Source organism: Furipterus horrens, unplaced genomic scaffold (assembly GCF_987537825.1).
Source record: "Furipterus horrens unplaced genomic scaffold, mFurHor1.1.pri manual_scaffold_3, whole genome shotgun sequence".
In the NCBI taxonomy this organism is placed as follows: domain Eukaryota; kingdom Metazoa; phylum Chordata; class Mammalia; order Chiroptera; family Furipteridae; genus Furipterus; species Furipterus horrens.
In genome coordinates, this window is record NW_028327173.1 from 204,992,042 (window position 1) to 205,012,111 (window position 20,070).

At 56.1% G+C, this 20,070-nt stretch overlaps 1 protein-coding gene across 1 annotated transcript; it reads right to left on the minus strand.

The window, feature by feature from the left end:
• Window positions 1–7,520: 7,520 nt before the first annotated feature.
• On the minus strand, window positions 7,521–16,803 carry SERPINA1 (serpin family A member 1). The gene is made up of 5 exons (XM_090271351.1): window positions 16,721–16,803; window positions 11,590–12,221; window positions 9,893–10,163; window positions 8,607–8,754; window positions 7,521–7,792 (listed from the first exon to the last, which is right to left on the minus strand). Exons 2-5 carry the CDS (start codon window positions 12,215–12,217, stop codon window positions 7,601–7,603), a joined length of 1,239 nt encoding a protein of 412 aa, XP_090127477.1. The 5' UTR covers window positions 12,218–12,221; window positions 16,721–16,803; the 3' UTR covers window positions 7,521–7,600.
• Between the last annotated feature and the right edge of the window lie 3,267 nt (window positions 16,804–20,070).

Genomic DNA, 20,070 nt, shown 5'->3' on the forward strand with positions numbered 1-20,070 from the left:
GTGTCAGGACCAGAATCACACACAGGTAGTGTGAGTCCAGAGTCCATGCCTCACGGCCTCACTAACATCTACAGTGACCCTGAGGTGCAAGAGCCACAGCCCTGTTTTACCAAAGAGGAAACTGAGGCACGGGATCTATATATACATCAGGTTCACGCACACAGTAACTCAGGAAGCAGTCAGATCAGGCTCAGGCAGGACTGGATTTGGAGCAGCCCTGGGCGGCTGCCATTGAACTTTGTTATTTACTGGGCAGAGAGGCTGCTGCCCAGAGCGGGAAGGATCTCGCCGAAGGACACACAGCCAGAGCCGTGAGGACGCCCATCCTGCCCGATCCCAGCCCAGCCTTGCCGTCTCACCACACCCCTCGTCCATCTGCCTTCTCTCGCAGCTGCTGCAGCTCTCACGCAGAGGCCGCTTGAGCCCAGAGTGGGTTACCACCGACCCCGCACTGTTCCTGGCCTGGGGAGCACTGTTGTGGAAAAGCACCCAAGGGCGCTTGCCCCGGAGACCCTCTCAGATGACAACTGACCTTTGTCTCATGGAGCGTCTTGCTGTCCTCATGCTACAGGACGTCAGAAGTGAGGTTTGAGGGGGTTAGGAACTTAGATACAGCCATACACCCGAGCAGCCACTCGAAGGTGGCCCCATGGTGAATCTCAGGTCCCACCCCCCAAATTGTCTATAGTCCCGGCAGTCCGCTCAACTGCCCACATGGGCATACCCTGCCTCCCCGCCCTGGGCTCAGAAGACAGGGTCCTCAGAGGTGCTGCTTTCCCCAGTGACACAGGGTGGATATTGGGGGTGGGGTGGGGCAGGAGGTGGTGGAAGAGCATTTCTTTTAGCTTTCGATAGGCCTTGGTTCCGATCCGCCTCTGTCATTTCCCAGCTGCGGACCCACGACCTTTAATCTCTCCAAGTCTCCTCTTTAAAATGAGATTGTTGGGAGAAGTGAGTAAAATCAGTCTAGTCATCAAAATTTACAGCCAGGAGACCTGGAGATTGGCCTTAGGGGGACGGTCATGGGTTTTGCAAACTGTAACTCGTAGGGTCAGAGAGGGCCAACTGGAATCAAGATGGGCCATGAACCCAGATAAGAAGGGGAAGAGGTGACAGAGAAGAGAGCAGGGTTATCTGAAGAGTTAATGAATACACCTCAGGCTCTCAGAGGCCAAGGCCAGGGTCTGCGGGGCAGGAGGTCAGGCCAGGGGGCAGAGGGGGAGACCATCGGCCATCCTCTGGAAGCGGGAAGCTCAGTGGGCACCTGCTCTCTCCAATAAGGTAGACAGGGCACGGGATCAAAGGTAAGGGCGAGGGCCCGTCTTGGCTCCGACAGGTGAGGAGGAAGGGCCCTGAGGCAGAGAAGGGGGACGGGGGAGCTGCCAAGGGGCCTCGTCCCAGCCTCTGCAGGTCTGAGAGCCGCAGGTGAATCCCACCAAGGCTGCGGGGAGGGACTGAAGAGAAAAGTAACAGGGAGCAGCCGGGCCCAGTGGCACGTGTTGTCACAGAGGGCCTGCTGTGTGCTGGGGGATCTGAGGGGAGCGATCCCATCGCCTGCTGGCTGTGCCGAGCAGGACGGTGAAGGCTCGCTGACCGGCTTCCAAGCCTGGCCCTGGGCCTCCGGTTTCCCCTCTGGCAGGTGGCGACAGTCACCCTGGCCCGGCGGCCCAGTCTCACCCCCCAGCGCCAGCGCAGGAGGAGGCTGGGGCAGAATTACTCACTGAGCAGGCAGAGCTCACTTCTTCTGCAGAGAGAGGCTCCCGGGGCTGGATGCATGCCACAGGCTGTCTGGCTTCCCTGGCTTATAGGGCAGTCCGTGGGCCAGTAACCCCCCACGCCCGTCATGAAGGAAGTGAGCCCGGGGAGCCCCCAGGCTCAGCCACAGAGTGAGGGCCTCGCTGTCCCTCCCTGAGGCGGCCCAGTCCAGCGGAACCAGCAGGGGCGAGGCCGCCTGAAGGGTGGGGGGTGGGAGCCCTTGGCTACCCATGACCGAAGGGGGTGTCTTGCTCTGATACCCACAGCGCAGGTCTGTGGAGAGGAGCAAAGGGTTAAAACACACCCAGAGCCTGGCAGTGCGCCCAAGACACCATTGACCTTCAGTAAATGTCAACGGTCTGAGGTCACAGGCCTGTTCCTGCCAAGGTGCCAGCCCTAGGAACACTCCTGTTGGGGGGCTGGAGCCGAACCCCGAAGACCATTTGTCTCGGTGTAGAAGGGACGTAAATAGGCATCCGCCATGTGCCAAGGCTCAGAGCCACCACGTGAAAGAATAACATCAGGCCACCCTTGTGTAGTTAGCGTCCTGCAGAATATCCAGGCCTCAGGGACCCTGATGTTCCTACGTTGCTAGTGAGAAAACTGAGGCTCACAGAGAGGGGACTCCCCAGCTCCCGGCGCCTGTGAGTGGTAGAGCCGGGGACAGACACCATGCTGTGCGGCTCCCAGGTTAGGGTCCGTGGTGACATGTGGTGCACATACCTGTAGTCACTCGTCTGCTGCTTTTCTGCCAGTGAATCAAGAGGGAAGGAAGTGGGAAGCTGGCCCCAAACTGTTGCTTTTGGAATCTACAATGTTGGTTAAGTTTAATATTCAGTGAGAACCAGCCCTAAAAAGCACTTTGCAGAACAATCCATGGAAGTAACTTTTAATGAGTTAGGTCTCATTATCCCCATTTTGCGGTGATGGAAACAGGCACGCAGAGCCCACGTGGCCTGTTCATGGTTCTGTACTGATTGGAGGCCAATGTGAGAGTCCTGAATTTTTCTTTGTGATACTGCCTGTAACATTTTTATCCTAACATTTTAATGCTGAAAATCACCTCAGAATGAAAGGAACTTGTATAGTGATTACACCCAAAACGTATTTTGAGGCTATTGATAGCTGTGGACTAAAGAAAAATGCCTTTTTAAAATTAATACAGTCTGTTCTTTGTACGCATGAGTCTGTTTTAAATTTCTTTGTTAGCTTATTTTGTTCATTAGATTCCACACATCGGTGAGATCACGTGGTGTTTGGCTTCCTCTGACTGGCTTATTTCACTCAGCATAATGCTCTCCTGGTCCCTCCTTGCTGTCGCAAAGGTAAGAGGCCCTCTTTCTTCCTGCCGCGTAGTAGTGCATCATGTACGTGTGCTGCAGCGCTGCCACCCGCTCTTCTATTGGTGGGCACGTGGGCTGCTTCCAGACCTTGGCTACTGGGGAAAAGGGTAACGGGATTGAGCAAAGAAAATAAAGAACAGACACGGGAAACACTATGGTGATTACCAGGGAGAAGAGGGGTGGGGGTGGAAGAGGAAAAAGGGGGGACAAATGGTGGCAGAAAGAGACTTGGCTTGGGGCGGTGAGCGCCGTGCGGTGTGCAGACGATGCGTTACAGTCGTACACTTGAAACTGGTTTAACTTGCCCTGTTCACTGTGCTCTCTGAGAAACTCCCACCATAAACATTAAAAAAAAAAAAAAAATCTAACAGCTCTGATCTTCCACTGCGTGGTGTTCACTTTGTTCCCAGATCATCAAAGTGTTTTATAAAAAGTAGTACAAAGTGAGCACCTAGTCATGGGAAGCAGCTTTGACTTCAGGGAGCAAATGTCCCTGGTAATTATCTGACCGCTGTCCCTGGGGCCAGACCTTCCCTGTGAGACTGTCCCACTCCCCTTGTGACTTCACATGCTCATCACAGCACCTGGACGACTCCCCCCTGGCATGAGCTTATCACCCCCTTATCACACTTTCAAGTGTGGCTCCCCCCCACGACTTCTTGGAGGGCGTTTTCTCAGGTTCTCGGTCAGTCAGGAGAAACTGACTTTTGCTGTGGGAACAAAGGCTCCGAATCTCAGGGGCTAGCACCCTGCCTGCTGCCTGTGTCCTCGCTGGGGAGGCAGCTGCCTGGTGAGGGTGCTCCATGCAGGAGCCCTGATTTCTCCACGCAGGAGCCCTGATTCCATGACTCCGCCAAGACTTGGCTTGGTTTCATTCTGAAGCTGCTCCACAGGGCCGGCCGTGAGCATGGCTGTGTGCTTTGCTGGCAGGACCAGTTGTGAACACCCAACAAGGACAAAACGGAAAGGCCCCAGCCTCTGAAGGTTGTGTGTGCGTGTTTGTGGATCGGTGCCGATGGCTCTGGAAGGACTCCAAAGGCACACGTCCACCATGCTGCGGGGCCTCATTTGTTACCTTCATAGGCTGCTGTTCTTCGAGTGTGGGACCTGTGTGAGCTGAAGGTGCTGGGGGCGTCTGGGAAGCAGCCTTTGGTCGGCGCTTGCAGCCCTTCTCTCTGTCCCCAGATTTTGCAGGCACCCAGCAAATGTTTGCATTTTCTTGAGCAAATGCCCACCCCATGGGCTTGTGGGGCGGATCGAGGGAGCCCCTGGGATGGAAATCAGTACACAGTCCGTATTTCCCATTTCTGAATGAGTGCACATATGTGAGGACACAGAAGCCCCCTTGACCTTGGTCTTCGTTTTACTGAGTGAGGCTCAGATGGCCCCACCAGTCAGGGCAGAGCTTGCACTTAAACGCAAAAGCTTGTTATTTATGTTTAAAATCGACCTGCTGTGTCTTTCCCTGCAAACTGGGAGAGAAGTTGGGGTGTCCCTGCCATGTTGTCCCCGCCTCAGCTGGAGGCAGCTTGTGTATTTCTCTCTCATCTGTCTCAGAGAAGAATGGATCCCTGCTGGAGGCGGAAGCTGACCTGCACCAGCCCAGCACCCCCAGCAGCTTGTCTTCAGTGGGGGTGAGGCCAGAGAGGCGGACCCCATGTGGACTGGGAGGCTGGAATTATTCATAAGGTCTGAGACAGTCTTGAGCAGCGGTCCCCACCCTTTTTGGCACCAGGGACCGGTTTCGTGGAAGACAGTTTGTCCACAGACCTGGAGTGGGGGTGATGCGGAGACAGGGGGCGTAGCTCAGATGGTGACAGGGAGCAGCGCTTTGCTCCCTAGCCGACTGCTCCCCTCCTGCTGTACGGCCCGGTTGCTAAGAGGCCACGGACCAGTACTGGTCTGTGGCTCCAGGGCTGGGGACTCCTGGTCTGGAGAATATGTTGTCGAGGCAGCTGAGGCCGATGTGAGGGACCTGCCTTCTAGGCCTGGGTCTTCCAATCTGTTGGAACTCCATTTCGCCATCTGTAAATGGGGGGTAACGATTCCTAGCCTGTGCCCTTTAAGGACCAATTTTGAGGGTCAGTGGATACATTTTAGACACCCTAAAGAGGAGGCAAAGCTGAGGCTGGTGGCTGTCCTCCCTGATTTGTGGCACACTCTTGTCCTCCTTACAACAAGGCTGCCCTGATGCTTTGCCCACCCCATGAATGAACCCCGTTGGTTCCCATCCGAGCCAATGAATTCTTCCTCTGGGGGCTGGAAGACAATCTGAGCTGGCTTTCTGCCTACCAGAGTGCAGACACTGGCATGAGAGGCCATCCTTCAGGGTGAAATGCTGTTATCTTAGGGAGTGCCCCAAGCTCATGCAGCCTTCTTGGCCTTTCTCTGGACGCTCAGGAGTCCCAGCTGGCTGTTGCGTCTGCCCCTTTGCTCCCACGGAATGCCCATGCTGGGGACCGTGAAGGACGCGCGTTGCTTCCTGAGGGCTGTGCGCTCAGGAACCTTGGGTGGGAGGAGCTGCAACAGCTCAGCTGCTTCCCTGCTGGGCAGAGGGTGTTTTCCTTGCCTAGGTGTGCGCTGGGGTCTCCAGCCTCCCTCATGCTTCAAGGAGGAATTCGGCTCTGCGTAGGCCCAGGGGAGCCGTCTGGTAGGGAACGTGGGTGATGTGGTGAGGTGGGGAGGGGAAGCTAAGCCCCCAAAGCCACTTTTATCCCTGACTACCTCCGTGGCCCTGAGCAAGACAACGAGCCTACCCGGACCTCAGTGTCCTCCCCTGCAGAACGGACATAATAAGAGCAAAGCAGCATCGCAGTGCCGCTCTGAGGGTTCGGGGAGGGAATGTGTGAATAGCCTCCCCTGGGGAGCCTGGCTTATAGAAGGAGCCTGTAAGGCCACAGATAGAGTCCCCAGCACTGGCACCCTGCTCTGCTGTCCTTTCAAAGCTGTTTTAACCATCTGAACCTCACAGCATCTGAAGGTAGGTTTTATATCACATGGGGATATACGGAGGCTTGGAGAAGTTTGACAATTTCTCAGAAGTCATCCAGCTGGGAAGTGACAGAATCTGAACTTGATCCTCAGGTCTGGCATCACTGGAGTTGTTTGGCAATGCTCATATCGTTATTGGAGTTAGTGGAAGTTGGAAGTCTCTAGGCAGGGAAAACTCAAAAGGATATGAGGCTTATTTGGGAAATAGTTGAATCATCACCCGTTATATTAAATAATGTGAAACTGCACATTTGTGGCCATTTGACTTAAGTGTACATTTCTATGATCCAACCTTGTTCGTAAGGGGTACATTCATGCCTGGTGAGTGGCTTAGACTGTGATGATTCGATTTGTGTGGGATGGGGCAGTTTTTCCCCAGGACAAGCTCATCCCTCAGGCTGGGGGTCCAGCCAGGTACCTTGACTGTTGTAGCCCTTCAGCAGGGCCTTTGAGGATGGGAAGGAGCCATGTGGCCCTTAGTGGAAAGGGCTGCTCCTGGGGCAGCCTCCAGTTATGGTCCCAGAGCCATGCTTTTCCTCCGAAGACCATGGGGAGGGCCATGGGGCAGGAACAAGGCAAGTTGAGTGTGTCCCCCTTCAGAGCTCAGCCAGGGGAGGGCAGGCAGGACCACTGGGGCCGATGGTCTGCTCTACTTCCTCTCCCATGAGCCATCCCAGACATCTTGGCCACATAATGAGGGAGGATAAGAAGACATAGGATAAAGTGTCTTGGGGTGGGGGAGAGGTGAGTGACTGTCCTGGTGAGTTTGAGCAGGTGATACAGACCAAGGCCAGAGACCCTTGTCTTCATCTGGAGAGAAGAGACCTGCTTCTAGGAGAACATATTTGAGGGTCCTGGGGTAGAGATGGAATGACAGGGCAGAATGTGTGTCCCAGTCCAGCCCCATTGGAAAGGGCTCCTGGAAAGATCAGTGAGAGCTGTGTGTGTAGTCGGGGCCCCACCTGACTCAGGCGACAGTGAGGGATGAGAAGGGCACTTGGTCTCCCTCTGCTGCCCAAGGTATGGCCCATCCATGCCCTGTGTGAGCTGGAGGTGCTGGGAGCACCTGAGAGGCAGCCTTGCGGTCGGCGCTAGCAGCCCTGCCAGGGGAGGGCTCCCACGGGGCACGGGTGGGGGCTTAGCACCCGGTGCACGCTGGGTGGAGCGGCAGCCGCGGGCTGGAATCTGAGCTGTGTGATTCCCCATTAGCAGTTCCAGAAAGGACGTCCCGGAAATCCGGAGCTTTTGATAGCGACTGGGGATGAGGCAGTAAGTTATGGCTTTTAGCCAGCACTCCTTCCTGGTGGTGCACAGTGCTGGGCAGCGTGTCTGACCATGTCAGTACAGTGGGTACCTGATCCCCCATCTCCTGGGGAAGAAAGGGGAGACTCAAATATGAGAGGATGAGGGATTTGCACGGCACTCTCAAGCTTGGGCCAGGTCAGTCATTCTTTATTGTCACCTAGGGAGGGGACCTGCCCTGGGAGGGAAGGGCTGAACCAGAGAGGCAGTTATTTTTGGGTGGGATTCACCACCTTTCCGACAAAGAGGGGACTCTTAGTGTTTCTATCACATACGACAAAGAGGAAGGGCCTGTTAAACTTGACAGTTGGGGGCAGCGACATCGGAATCATTTCCATAAATGTGGCCCCAGCAGCTTCCGTCCCTGTTTCGTCGATGGTCAGCACAGCCTTATGCAGGGCCTGGACGGGAGAGAGCACAGGACCTTGTTCTCAGTGGGCACAGGCTGCCTGTCACTGCGAGGCCTGGGAGCATGGCCTGGAGCCAGGAGTGGAATCCAGGGCGGTGCTTCCTGGGGCCTGCCACCCCCACCAGCAGGGGACACACAGGCCTGGCTCACCTTGCCAGGGTCTTCGCCTGACTCTACCTGCACCCCCATCCCCAGCCTCCCTGCAACCTGCCCGCCACCTCGGGAGGCAGCGTTACTGGAACTTCCTGTCCTCCTTGCCATGCCTCTTGTTTCTAGTGTCTGGTTGTAAGCCCCTTGGGGATCAGGACTTTGATGAGGACCTTTATGGCGTCTAGTCCACAACCCGGCACTCAGTTTGTAGCCAGTATTGCAATGTAGCTGTTTCTTTGGTCCCCTTCACTCCCCCTGAAAAAATGGCGTCTTTAGCCAGAATCACTCATTAACTCAGACTTGCTGATGCATCACCAGCTCCCAATGTCAGGATGTGGAGGCAAAAGTCTTTTGATGCCCCTGACCCTAAGTTTGTCTTTGTAAATATGGGCCCATCGAGGCTCAAAGAAGGGAAGGCCCTGACCAAAGGTGACACAGAGGGTCAGTGACAAAACCTCAGAGGTCGTCCCGAAAATGCCAGAACACAAGGGGCCACCTCCTTCTCTTAGCCGCCTGGCCATGTCCCAGTCTGGGTGAGCCCAATGGCGTTCCTCAGAGACCTGGGTCTGGAGGTGTGCCTGTCCCTTTGTCCCCTCGCCCTGGGCTGCAGCCCGTCCATACATGTTCTGACCCACGGAAATCACGGAGAAGCTCACCTGGGACAGCTTCAGGGGTGCTCCCTCACTGATGCCCGAGAGGTCAGCCCCATTACTGAAGACCCTGGTCACACCCAGTTCGCCCAGGGTGGTTTTCAGATCGTAGGTCCCAGAAATGGACAGTCTGGGCAGGTGTACACTGGCAGAGCTGTCAGGACGGTTAGAAAACAAAGGGATTTCACGTTGGAAGTGTTTCTTTGGCCGTTTCTCCGCTTCGCACCCTGTCTCCGCCCACGGGAGGACGGAAGTCGGTGTAGATTTATTGTGTGTGTGGGTCCTCTGCCCCGTGTCAAAGAGCGTTAGAAAGCTGTGGGGCCTCCTGTCCTGCAAAGCCTCTCAGTGCCTCCTCCCGTGAAGAGCCCTGCAGGCAGATAGATCCAGGGTGTCCTCCGGAAGCGCTTTGCACACTGCCCTGCGGGCTGTGGTCACCCCCAGACGGGGAACTCCAGGCTGGAATTCCAGGGGAACATGGGGCGTGTTGTGAGGTGCTGAGTCACATCTGCTCAGTGAGTGACGCGTGACACCCGGGGCTGGCTGCTCAGCTCTTGTGCTGTGCGGGGACAAGGGGGGCTGAGAGGGGTCTGACATGAAGGAGCTGACTCTCACTCTGACCCTCCTTGACCAGCCCTGGATCCAGCTCCTGCCTGTTCTTTTTCCTCCCCGTCTGGTGCAAGGAGCACAGGACTGGGGCTGGACAGGTAGAGCTATTAATACTCCTCTTTTAAGTTTAACCTCATAGTGTTCTGTATTTGTATTCATTTATATGTATGTACCTGGTAAGATATTTGTGAATGCAGTGATGTGTACTAATTTGGGGTACGTGCTAGAGTATCCCTTCACTCTGGGTGACCGAATGAAACCACACTGACCTAGTGACAGAGAACAGGGACTGTCCTCACCCTGGGCCTTTGCTTTTCTGGCCTCTCCAAGCAACTTCTCCCCTTGCCCAGCCGTGGACTTTCTATCTTTTCACTCTGCACGCACCTGCTACCTCTGCCTGAGAGCCCCCTACCTCCTTCTGGGTTCTCCCGTGGCACGTGTTGGTGCTGCTACCCCTGCACCAGGTGTGGGCCCTGGGAAGGGGCAGTGTCCGTACTGGGCAGGAGGTCCCCAAGGGCAGGACTTTTGCTTCCTGAGCTGTGGGCACTGTGCCTCTCTCGGGGGTGCTATCTGAACTGATGCTCAGCCTCTGTTGGGAAGCACAGGGTCACGCACAGCTGCATGGCCCACGGGGCGGGGGGTCCATGCTCACCCCCCCTGTGGCCAGGCTTGACGGGGGACCTCACCTTGGGTGTCTCCTTTCCAGGAACTTGGTGAAGTCGTCCTTAGTGAGCGCAGCCTCCATGTGCTGCATCTTTCCCTCGTCCGGCAGGATGAAGAAGGCGGTGGCATTGCCCTTGTAGTGCATGAGCAGGACCCAGCTGGAGAGCTTGTCACAGTAGTACACGTCAAACATGCCCAGGCGGCTCATCATGGGCACCTTGACGGTGGTGGCTTCATCCACATGGAAGTCCTCATCGGTGGTCTGGTTCGCATCGAAGGGCTTTTCCCATTTGCCTGGAGAGAGGCGAGGGTGCCTATCAGCCGGGGTGGGAAGGGGTATGCACCTGGGATAGACTGAGGAGCCCCGAGCCTCCCCATGAGCTGGCGCTCTCTGAGCCTCAGCGTCCCCGCCTGTACAGTGGAGCTGATGTGACAGCCGTCCACCGCTAGCACTTTCGTGAGGACGGTGCCAGACTCAGGGAGGGCCCCGGTCTTCCGTGTTGCAGAGGCTGAGGGATGCCGGTCAGGCGGGCAGAGTAAGCAGTTTGACTTGAACTTCATGCTTATCTGAGGGCTGCTTGGATGATTCTAAATGACAATTATTGGCCCCAGTCATACCCGGCACGTCCCTGAGTGTCCCCTCCCTTTGTTAATCAGTGGTTCTTACCATTCAGGGGAATCACTCCTGTTCTTACTCTAATGGCCTTTTCGTGGACCGACATGTGACATGTGGAGGCCTGGGCATCTCCCCTCTGCTATACCATCCTGGCAAGTCAGAGTAGACAGCAGTCTCGGGGACCCCTGAGCCCAAGTTTCTCTTTGGACGGGAGATGAAGGCTGAGGCTGGACAGGGGACAGGACACACCTGAAGTCCCACAGTGGAGCTGGGACCTGAATGTGCTGACTCCGGCCTCAGTGCTCTCCATTGCACTGTGTGACTCAGACCATGAGCCATCAGTGTGAAGGAAGCAGCCTCTGACCTTGACTCTCACCTCCCCTACCCCAGGCCATTTCCGTGGACTGTTAAACAGCCTCAGAACGCCCTCTGGGACCCACAGCTTTCTGACTTCTTCATCTCTCAGGGAGGAAGGCGGACTGAGAGCCAAGTTTAGTTGAGCACCTACTTTGTGAGCATACAGTCCCATGTTCTTTGTGACAAATTTACTCCTTACAGAAACCTGACAGCAATGGTATTCTTATGTTCATGTTCCAAATAGGAAACTAGAACCTGAAAGGGGCAAAATGACTTGCTGATAGTCAAACAACTAATAAGTGGTAGAGGCGGGATTTGAACCCTAGTTTTGGACTCTAAAGCTGTCACTCCTTTCAGAACACTGGAGTTGTTCAAAGTATAATTCAAGAAATCCCATTCCCTTTATACACTTTGCTAAAGGTTGTTTTTCTGGCTGTCGCCCGGGGAAACATTACATAGTTAGCCTCCCTCCCTGGTGGGGGTTTGCGATGCCCACGAGAACACGCACAGAAGGATCTGACAGGTCCTGCAGGGAAGATGTCACTTTGACTGTCTGACCCACCACTCCCTGACCTTATTCGGTCACGGGAAGGGTCTCAGGGGCTGTGTGAGGAGAGCTGAGTAACCCGTGCGGAGGTGCAGTCAGCTCACCCCCTGCGCTGCCAAGGAGAGTTTAAGAACTGAGCGTGTGAGAACAGTTTTGGACGTTTCCATGGGAACAAGCTCAGGCTTGTTGTGCAGCCTTACCTTTAAAGAAGATGTAATTCACCAGAGCTAAAACGGTGTCACTGCTAAGGTCTTGGACCAGATCCACAATTTTTCCTTGGGTTCCCTTCTCTACGTAATCGTTGATCTGTTTCTTGGCTTCTGCAGAGTTCTGAAAGTTGACAGAGTAGGCTTCTGAGTGGTACAGCTTCTTGACATCTTCCAAAAACTTATCCACTAGCTTCACACTCTTACTGATGAACAAGCCGTTGCCGGTAGTCAGCTGCAGCTGGTTGTCTGGCTGGTTGAAGGTCTGGAGGAGATTCTGAAAGCCTCTGTGGATATCAGCCTCTGCTCTCTCAGTGAGGTTGAACTCTAGACCCTCGAGGATCTGGGTGTGGGTCTCCCCCTTGGCCCCCAGAGAGAGCATTGCAAAGGCCGTAGCGATGCTCACTGGGGAGAAGAAGATGTTGGTGCCATTGGACTTCTGGGCCACTTGGCGGTAGAAGCGGAAAGCAAAGTCATCCAGGCTCGAGGAGATCTTGTGGCCGGCTGGCTCATGATCTGTGTCCTGGACAGCATCTCCCTGGAGACCCTCAGCCAGGGAGGCAAGGGCCAGGCAGAACAGGCCTGCCAGCAGGAGGAGGCTCCACGTGCTGGAGGATGGCATTGTCCTGTGTGAGAGAAGGGGCATCACACCCAAGTCAGGTGACGCAGTGAGTCCCCTGGCCACTGAGGAACACCATGTAAAGCCACCAGAGTTTATTAGACACCTACTTTGTGCAGCGCTATGCCAAGCACTTTCCTACTTCACCGTCACTGAGAGACTCAACAGAATCACAGGCCTGCATAGTTTGGGTCTGGAGTCCATGTTCTCGATGGCTCCACTAGTAATGACCCTGGAGTGCCAGTTCCACTATAGGGGAGACTGAGGCATGGGACGCATAATGTACATGCTGACAATTACTCAGGAAGCAGGCCAGATCAGGCCCAGGGATGACTGGATGTGGACCAGCCCTGTGAAGGCTGCCATCGAAGCCTGGCATTTAATGGGCAGAGACGGGGAAGGGTCTTGTGCAAGGGGACAGAGCCAGATACAGTGGAGCTTTGCGGACCTGCTGCTGCGCGGCTGGGCCCCAGCCACTCACAGTGAGCCTCACTGAGCAGGAAGGCTGCCCTCACGCTGAGCTGGTCTGTGGTCTCAGCTGCAGGAATGGGCTGTGGCCCCTGCAGTCTGCTGCTGCTGCTGGTCGCCGTCTGTGGCCCAGCTCTGGGCTCAGCAATGCTGGGGTGTTAGGGAAGCTGTCTTTGTACTATAGTTGGGGGTTGTGGGGAGGGGAATTGAAAAAGCATCTCTTCTCTCCAGCAGACCTGGGTTCTGGGTCCGAGTCATTTAGTTCTCTGGCCCTCGTTCTGCCCCATCTGGAATGTGAGGTTGTTGGGAGAACTTAGGGATAAAGGTCCAGACACCAGTCTTACACGGAGGGCCTCTGAGACGGCAGCTCTGTCGGGGAGAGGCTAGCGGGGGCCTTCCGAGGATGGAGGAGGGGCGTGGGCTCCGTGGCAGGGGGGCAGGGGTGGTGAGGCCCCAGTGATGGGCAAAGTCACTGCCGCCCACAGCGACACGGAGCCCGCCCTGCCACACAGAGCTCCCTGTCCCCCAGAGGGGCCCAGTCTCGGGCCACCAGCCTGCAGACCCCGAGTACAACCTGCTCTCCTCACAGCTGGGGAAACTGGGGTCAGAGCCGAGGCGGATGTGCCTGGGGCCCCCGCAGCTGGCTACGACTCACACACCTGAACTCATCCTTGTTGTAAGTACAAAGACAAAGGAGTCCTTGAACCTAGAATATGAAAGCCTGAGGGGGGGAAGTGGGAAATAAATGCTGGGTTTCCCCTTCCCCCTCAGACTTTTGGAAGTTTCTCCCCAATAAAACGACAAAGTGAAGCCCAGCACTGGCCTCTCTGCGCCACTTTTTTGGCCTTTATATTTGTAAATAACCCAAAAAGTAGACCACATGTTACACAATCCGTGTTTATATTTTTCCTGAGCGGGCCTGTGGTTTTAGAGCTGAAGACAGTGCTGAATGCTCTTCTCCCTCCCGTTTCTCTCTGCTTCCCCACTGGGCTGCGGTGCGGTCCTTCCAGGCTGATAGAAATTTTCTGTCTCTGCAGACTCACAGATCAGGAGGAATTTGGGCCTCACAGGGTGAGGACACTATGCCAAGTGGCCTCAGGGCCAGAGGTAGTGACCTCTAGCCCTGACAGGACCACTACCCTCCAACTGGCCTTGGGCAAGCGTCTTCTCATATAGAGGTCTTGCTCTTTCCACCCGATCAATAGAGGCGGGGGCGGCCTAAGGGAGGTTCCTGTGCACTAGCACTGGGTTCTTAATTAAAGGGGTATCTGGGTTTGGGGGAGCAAAATGTGATCCCCATGGGGGGGGTGCGTGGGGTGACATGCCCTGCCCCTTGGAAGGCTGCTGGCCTCTAAGAAGGCGGCAAGGCTGGCATGGGGCTGTGGTGGGGAGGGGCTAGAGCTGGGGTGAGCACTTGTCACCCCCAGCCCATTTTCTTGGGGGGGGTCACACCACCTTATCTAGCTTCCTTCTTTTATAGTAAGGGATGTGAGACCCAGAGAGGGTCAGAGCCTTGCCAAGGCCACACAGCAAGCCAGTGACAAAGCCGGAGCAAGCCTTGGTTTTCCCTCCACGTGAACACCAGACTGAGACAGCCATGCCCTCCGGTCTTAGACTCTGTGAGTGTCAGAATCAGCCCCGAGGGGCGCTGACATTGGCCTTTAGCCTCCTGTTGGCTTCATTGTGCCTTTCAGTCTGTTCCTTACAACTCCAGGGGTCTAAGACTTCTGCTGTCTCCTTGCCCTTCTATCAAAGGCCACAGACCCCAAAGCCTAGTACTGGGGAAGCCACCCAGAGATGAGAAAGTAGATGCTGAAGGACCCAGAGGCGTATGGATTCATCTTTAAAGCAGAAAGAATGAAAATGGCATAGTGACGTTAACAGAGTCCAGGGCAGGTGGGAGCAGCCTTTGCCAGGAAAGGGGAGAGAAGGGAGCTATACCTTTTGCCCAATCTCAGGAGCATAAAGTGAATGACTGAGAGTGACCCAGAGGGATCCAGGAAGCGACGGCACCCTAAGGCCACAACCAGGTGCTAAATAAGCCCAGTTGTGACCCAACCCTGCTTCCTATGGGCATGTGGCCTTGGGCAAGTGAGGTCACTTCTTTGAGCCTCAGCTTCCTGTCTATAAAGGTGAGAACAGAATCTCTTGCAAGGCAGAGGTGAGAAATAAACAAAGTGATGGGTGGGCAGGCACCAGCAGGTGGGGACACCCCCACACACCTGCACACGGACAGGGGACATACTTGACTCCTTCTGACAAGTTGCCACATTGCCCAAGACCAGAGAAGAGGCCCCTGCTCAATAATGAACGACCTCTGAACTTGGACAATTTTAAATCCAATTCTCCAAGTATTAATTTATTGCCTATTAGCTGCCAAACCCTGTGCCCAGCAAACATCAGCATCCTTGTCATTATCATCACACAGTAAACAATGGGTGTTTTGTATGCTCTGTCTCATTTAACCTCACAAAGCTTACCCTTGGAGGAGAGAATTATTCCTGGCTCATTTTATGGATGGAGAACTTGAGGCCTACAGAGATGAAGTAACCTACTGAACACCCCAGAGCTAGTTGCTTACGGGGCTGGGATTGAACTGTAGGCATTTGGATTCCAGGACTTGGCATTTAGCTTTTCTCTGTGTAAAAAGCTGAAGCCAGAGGTCTTGAAGCTGAAAACAGCACAGGCGGCCTGGCCAGGTGACGAGGGCAGTGTCACTTTGCGGTTGAGGTCAGAATAGCCGAGTTCCATTCACTATCAGCTCCGTGACCTTGGACAAGTTACTTAACCTCCCTGAACCTTAATTTTCTGGAACTGACAAGGGTTCGCTTCCTCATAGCGCTATTGAGCAATTAACTACCTGCGACGTGCCAGGATGTGCCTGGCGCATAGTCAGCTTTCCGGAAGGGCCAGTTGCCATTGATGTTGTGGTCCTTTCAGAGCACTGTGTGGGAGTCTGGTGGCCTTGGCCTTGGCCACCTTTGTAGCTCCACCTCCAAAATTCAAAGATGGAAAGATCATGTCCTTCTAACACCCCAGAGATTAAGGCCACTGGGGATGGGGTGAGAAGAAAGAGGACAAAGGTTATCTACACTTTGCTCTAGAGGACACAGAGGTTAAGTAACTGTCCAGGGTCGCCCAGTGTCAGTGAGGCCAGGAGGCCAGCCCGGGCTTCCCATTCCCCATCTGGAACCTGAGACCCAGGAGAATTAATGTTGACAGGAAGAATGGGATCAGGAGCGTGGGTTCTAGATGAGGTCGGTGGGGCTTGTGTAATTTGGGGCAGGTCATGAATGTCTCTGTCCTCAATTTCCTCCTCTGTAAAACGGGACTAACCACCTCAGGAGGCGGCCATGAGGTTTAAGTGCGGGACTACGTGTAAGGAGCTTCGAAGCCGCCTGGCCAGCCTGTGATGGTGTCCCTCCCAGGGTGTCCCATCTCACACGTGCGCGAGGATACCCAAAGGCCCACTGTGCACTGGGAGGCCTATTCTGATCCCTCTAGGGTGAGGCCTGACGCAGTTCTCTACTGAGCGCTTCTGCAGAGGATGGAAGCCCAGTGGGCAGCTGGAAATCTGGGCTCCTAGTCTGGCCTGGCTTCCGCACTGGGACGCTACATTAGCCTGGGCTCCTCACTATCCCTCTCCAGGCCCCAACTTTCTCATCTGTAGAAGGGGGGAAAGATGCACACCCCAGGAGTAGGGGAGGCGAGGCCTACAGGAATCAGTCGACGGGAAGGCCACAGGAGCTGAGCCAACGGACACACTCTCCTTCCTCCGTCCAAGGAGGGGAGAGCCAGACACCCACTTCCACTTCTGTTTACAGAGGGCCAGGTGATTCAGTAGTAAGAAGTACTCCGGAGGCCCTGGGCAAGCTGAGGGAGCAGGAAAGAACCTCCAGGGATGCTGTTACTATGACAACAGGAGGCCCACCCCCACCCTGCTCTATCTTCCCTGCACCCCTCAGCCCCGGGGCTGCCTGAGCAGGGCAGGGACCCGGAGGCCCTTCTGGAGGCTCTCCCCGTGGAAGGCATACTTACGATTTACTGTCCCAGGGCTGGCTGGTGACCACAGCTGAGGAGACAGAGCCCTGTCCTCTACCGTATTTAAGCAGTAGGCTCGGAGGGGCGATGGGACTTCTGCTGGTGAACATTAACCAAGGTCAGCTCAGTTATCAGAAGAGCAAACAGGGACTAAGTCCATCTGCTGGGCACCGCTCCCCAGGGAGGCAGAGTCCTCCGCTCCACAGACCAAAGGGAGTCACTGTCCCTGCTCATAAACCGCAGTGTCCTGCATTCAGGGTGGGTTGGCATGACTCAGGCTTTGGGAAAACACCCTCCCGGTGCTACACTCCTGCTGGGGAGTGCTCATTGGCTGCTTTATTGGTAGCAAGAGCTGCCATTTCCTGACCTGCCTCAAAAGACCTCCTGCTGAAGATGCACTGCTGCCCTGGGGCTGGGGTGGGGGGGGTGCAGTGGGTTATGCGCCCATTTGGCAGACAGGGAAACTGAGGCCCAGAGCAGAGAGGCTGCTCATTCAAAACCACTAAGCCAACGTCGGATGCAAAAACTCTCTCAATCTCCTGTGGAGAAAGTGGGGCGTCACCGATGGGGAACCAGCCACCGTAGGCTGACATGGGTGGCCATGGGCGCAGGTCAGGGGTCAGAAGGTCCATCTACACAGAAGAGCTGGGCTGCTTTAGGCACACTGCCTCACCCCTCTGAACCAGGAGGTGTCTTCACTGCGCTGTCACCGTTTGGAAGACCCACTGCCTAGCGTGGTCATCGGGACATACGAAATGACGTAGGGAAAGAGCCTGGCCACAGCGGGCTCTCTGCGTGGGCCTGCACAGCCGTCTGTTCAGCCCTGCCCTCCAGGCTCCGAGGAGGCCGGGCCCCGGGCTACCTCAGGCCTGCTGCTGTGCCTACTGGGGTGCAGTGCGACCCGCCGACTGCTGGGACTGTTCTTGGGGACGACGTGGCCTGTCCTGGGGCTGTAGCAGGGCCTTAGGGGCACAGGTGGGGCTGGGGGCGCTGGTGCAGGGTTGAGGCCCGTAGGCCCCGCTTGACTGGGGTCCCTTAAAGAACCCGAGGCAGACCGCATCACACTCTGCAGCCCCCGTGCCTGTTAGACACACGCATGCCTCTTAGATACCTGTTGGGTGAGTGGAGGAGGGCGTTTCTGTCCCTTCTGCCATCCCCCAGCCACAGCTGTGGGACCCGGCCAGGCGAGTGACCTGCGGGTTCCTCCGGCGCGCGGGTTTAGAGCGGGGACCCCAGCCGCCCCTTCCCTGGCTGTGAATCGCAGGCAAGCCTCAGCCTCCCCGTGGCTGTCCCCGTTTGTAAAGCGGGGAAGCGCCGGGACCTGCCTCCTGGGACTGCTGCGTGGACTCAGTGCAGCGGCTCGCGGTGAGCTCAGAGGCAGCGCACTGCGAGCCCCTGTGACTTCCCCGCCACCACTCCCCTCCCCTGCCCCTTGGTCCCCTGGCATCACTCTAGGTGGGCGAGGAGGCATTCCAGAAGCTTCCCACCAGGCTCTGCCATGCGATGCTCTCTGTAACCCTGTGAGGGGAGCATGCACACACCCCCACCATGCAGGAGTGCACCTGAGTTCAGAGAGGGTGGACTCCCCTTCCCTGTTCCCTCCGGACTCCCCTCTTCTACAGTCTGACTTCATGGCCCCACTCTCCCCGTGAGCTGGCTGAAAGCGCAGCTGCCCCCGGGCTCTAGGTCCCTGGCGGCTCGAGAGCTAGGCCCTGGCTGAGGTAAGCCCGCCCTCCGTACCTCCTGGGCATTTCTTCCCCTGCCGTGCCTCAGTGTCCCCATCTGTACAATGGCGCTCTGACGCCAGCTGCCCCTCCCAACCCTCGCACTGGACGAACAATGGCAAACACCCCACCTCCAGGCAATGGCCTCCTCAGTCCCTTCAGCCCAGTAGTCTGGGGGTTGGTGGGAGGGTGCCACCCCCTTTACCTCCAATTCCTGCGCTGTGTTGGCAGTCGCACCTCCTGCGGTGGCCCGATCTGCCCCCTCCTCCTCTGGGGCTCTGGGGCGCTGAGCTCGGTCTCTGCCTGCCTGCGATGGAAGGAAGCTGTGGGTGGCTGGTGGCGGCAGTGGGTGCAGGAGGGGCAGGGAACCGGGGCAGGAAGTTGCCTTGCACAAAGATGCCGCTAGCCAGGAGGACATTAGGTGACTCTTCCCAGCCTAGGCAGTCCTGCACGACACCTGCTGTTCTTGCTGTGCCCGGCCTGTGTGACCCAGGACAAGTCACCCAGTTCTGAGCCTCTCTTAAAAGGGATAGTGGCATCTGGATCAGAGGATTAATGGAGGTGACAGATGTCACCCTCCAGCCTCTTGGCAGGTTTCCAGGGCCAGCTGTAGAGGGAAGAGGATGGAACCAGCCGTGACATGCCCAGCAGGGATATTTCATGGAGGCCGTGGAGGGCCTGTGGGTGTCCCGGATGCTGTGGGTGTAGCAGGGATGCACAGCTGTGCAGGGAGCCGGGTGCTGCAGGAGGAGGAAGCTCAGACAGGACGCAGTGGGGAAGTGAGGGCTCAGGGTTGTGGCCCTGTCCCTCAGAGTCAAGGGCTCCGTGCTCAGTCCTCCTTGTCCCCATCCTCACACTCATCTATGACTTCATGCTGCTGAGAGGTCCCCTGGATACACATCCTGGGAAGAAGAGGGTGATGGTCTGGGAAGACAAGCAAGGACAGAAGCCCAGTGAACATCCTTAAAGGCGCTGGGTCCCATGAAGCCCAGACCATGGTAGGGAAAGTCTTGTTCCCTTGGTTACTTCTGGAATTGTCGATTGCAGTGTCTGGGCTGAGCCCCTGGGAGCGCGTGCATCATAGTGAGGTCTTGTGGGCTGGTTGTAAATAAGGGGCATCTGGGGAGACACTACCGCTCCACAGGCCCTGCCTAGAGAGGGGAGTGGGATGGGGAGGCATGGGCTCTGCAGCAGGACAGGAGGGAGAGGGGAGGCAGATCAAGGACCGAAGGCCCAGACTGATCAGAGGAGCAGCGGCGGACTTCAGGGGAGTGGGAGAGCCAGCCTGCGCTGACTGCCCCATGCACACACACATCGACACCCCACTCCCCACCCCCACCCCCGCTCTGGGATGCCCCTCCCATCCTCACTGTGGGATCCCCTGTCCTGTCCTGTCCAGGCACCGGCTTCCTTCGGGGGGCTGTATGGGACAGTCATGGGCTTGGGAGCTAAGTATCTGAGTTCAACCCTGAACTCCACCACTGTCTTTTTGTGATGTCTTAGCCACTTTCTGTCTCTGTGCCTTGGTTTCCTCATCTGTGAGATGGAGGCTAAGAATGGCCACTTTTTTTTTTTAAGATTTTATTTATTCATTCTTAGAGGAGAAGGGAGGGAGAAAGAGGG

Bases quoted from the DNA above. Each gene is read 5' to 3' on its own strand.
- SERPINA1 (XM_090271351.1), bottom strand. From the start codon at position 12,217: ATGCCATCCTCCAGCACGTGGAGCCTCCTCCTGCTGGCAGGCCTGTTC. The intron at 8,755-9,892 runs GTGAGGTCCCCC...CCGTCCTGACAG, and splicing joins CTGGAAAGGAGACACCCAAG to CTCTGCCAGTGTACACCTGC. The intron at 7,793-8,606 runs GTGAGCTTCTCC...TCTCCCGTCCAG, and splicing joins CACCCCTGAAGCTGTCCCAG to GCCCTGCATAAGGCTGTGCT.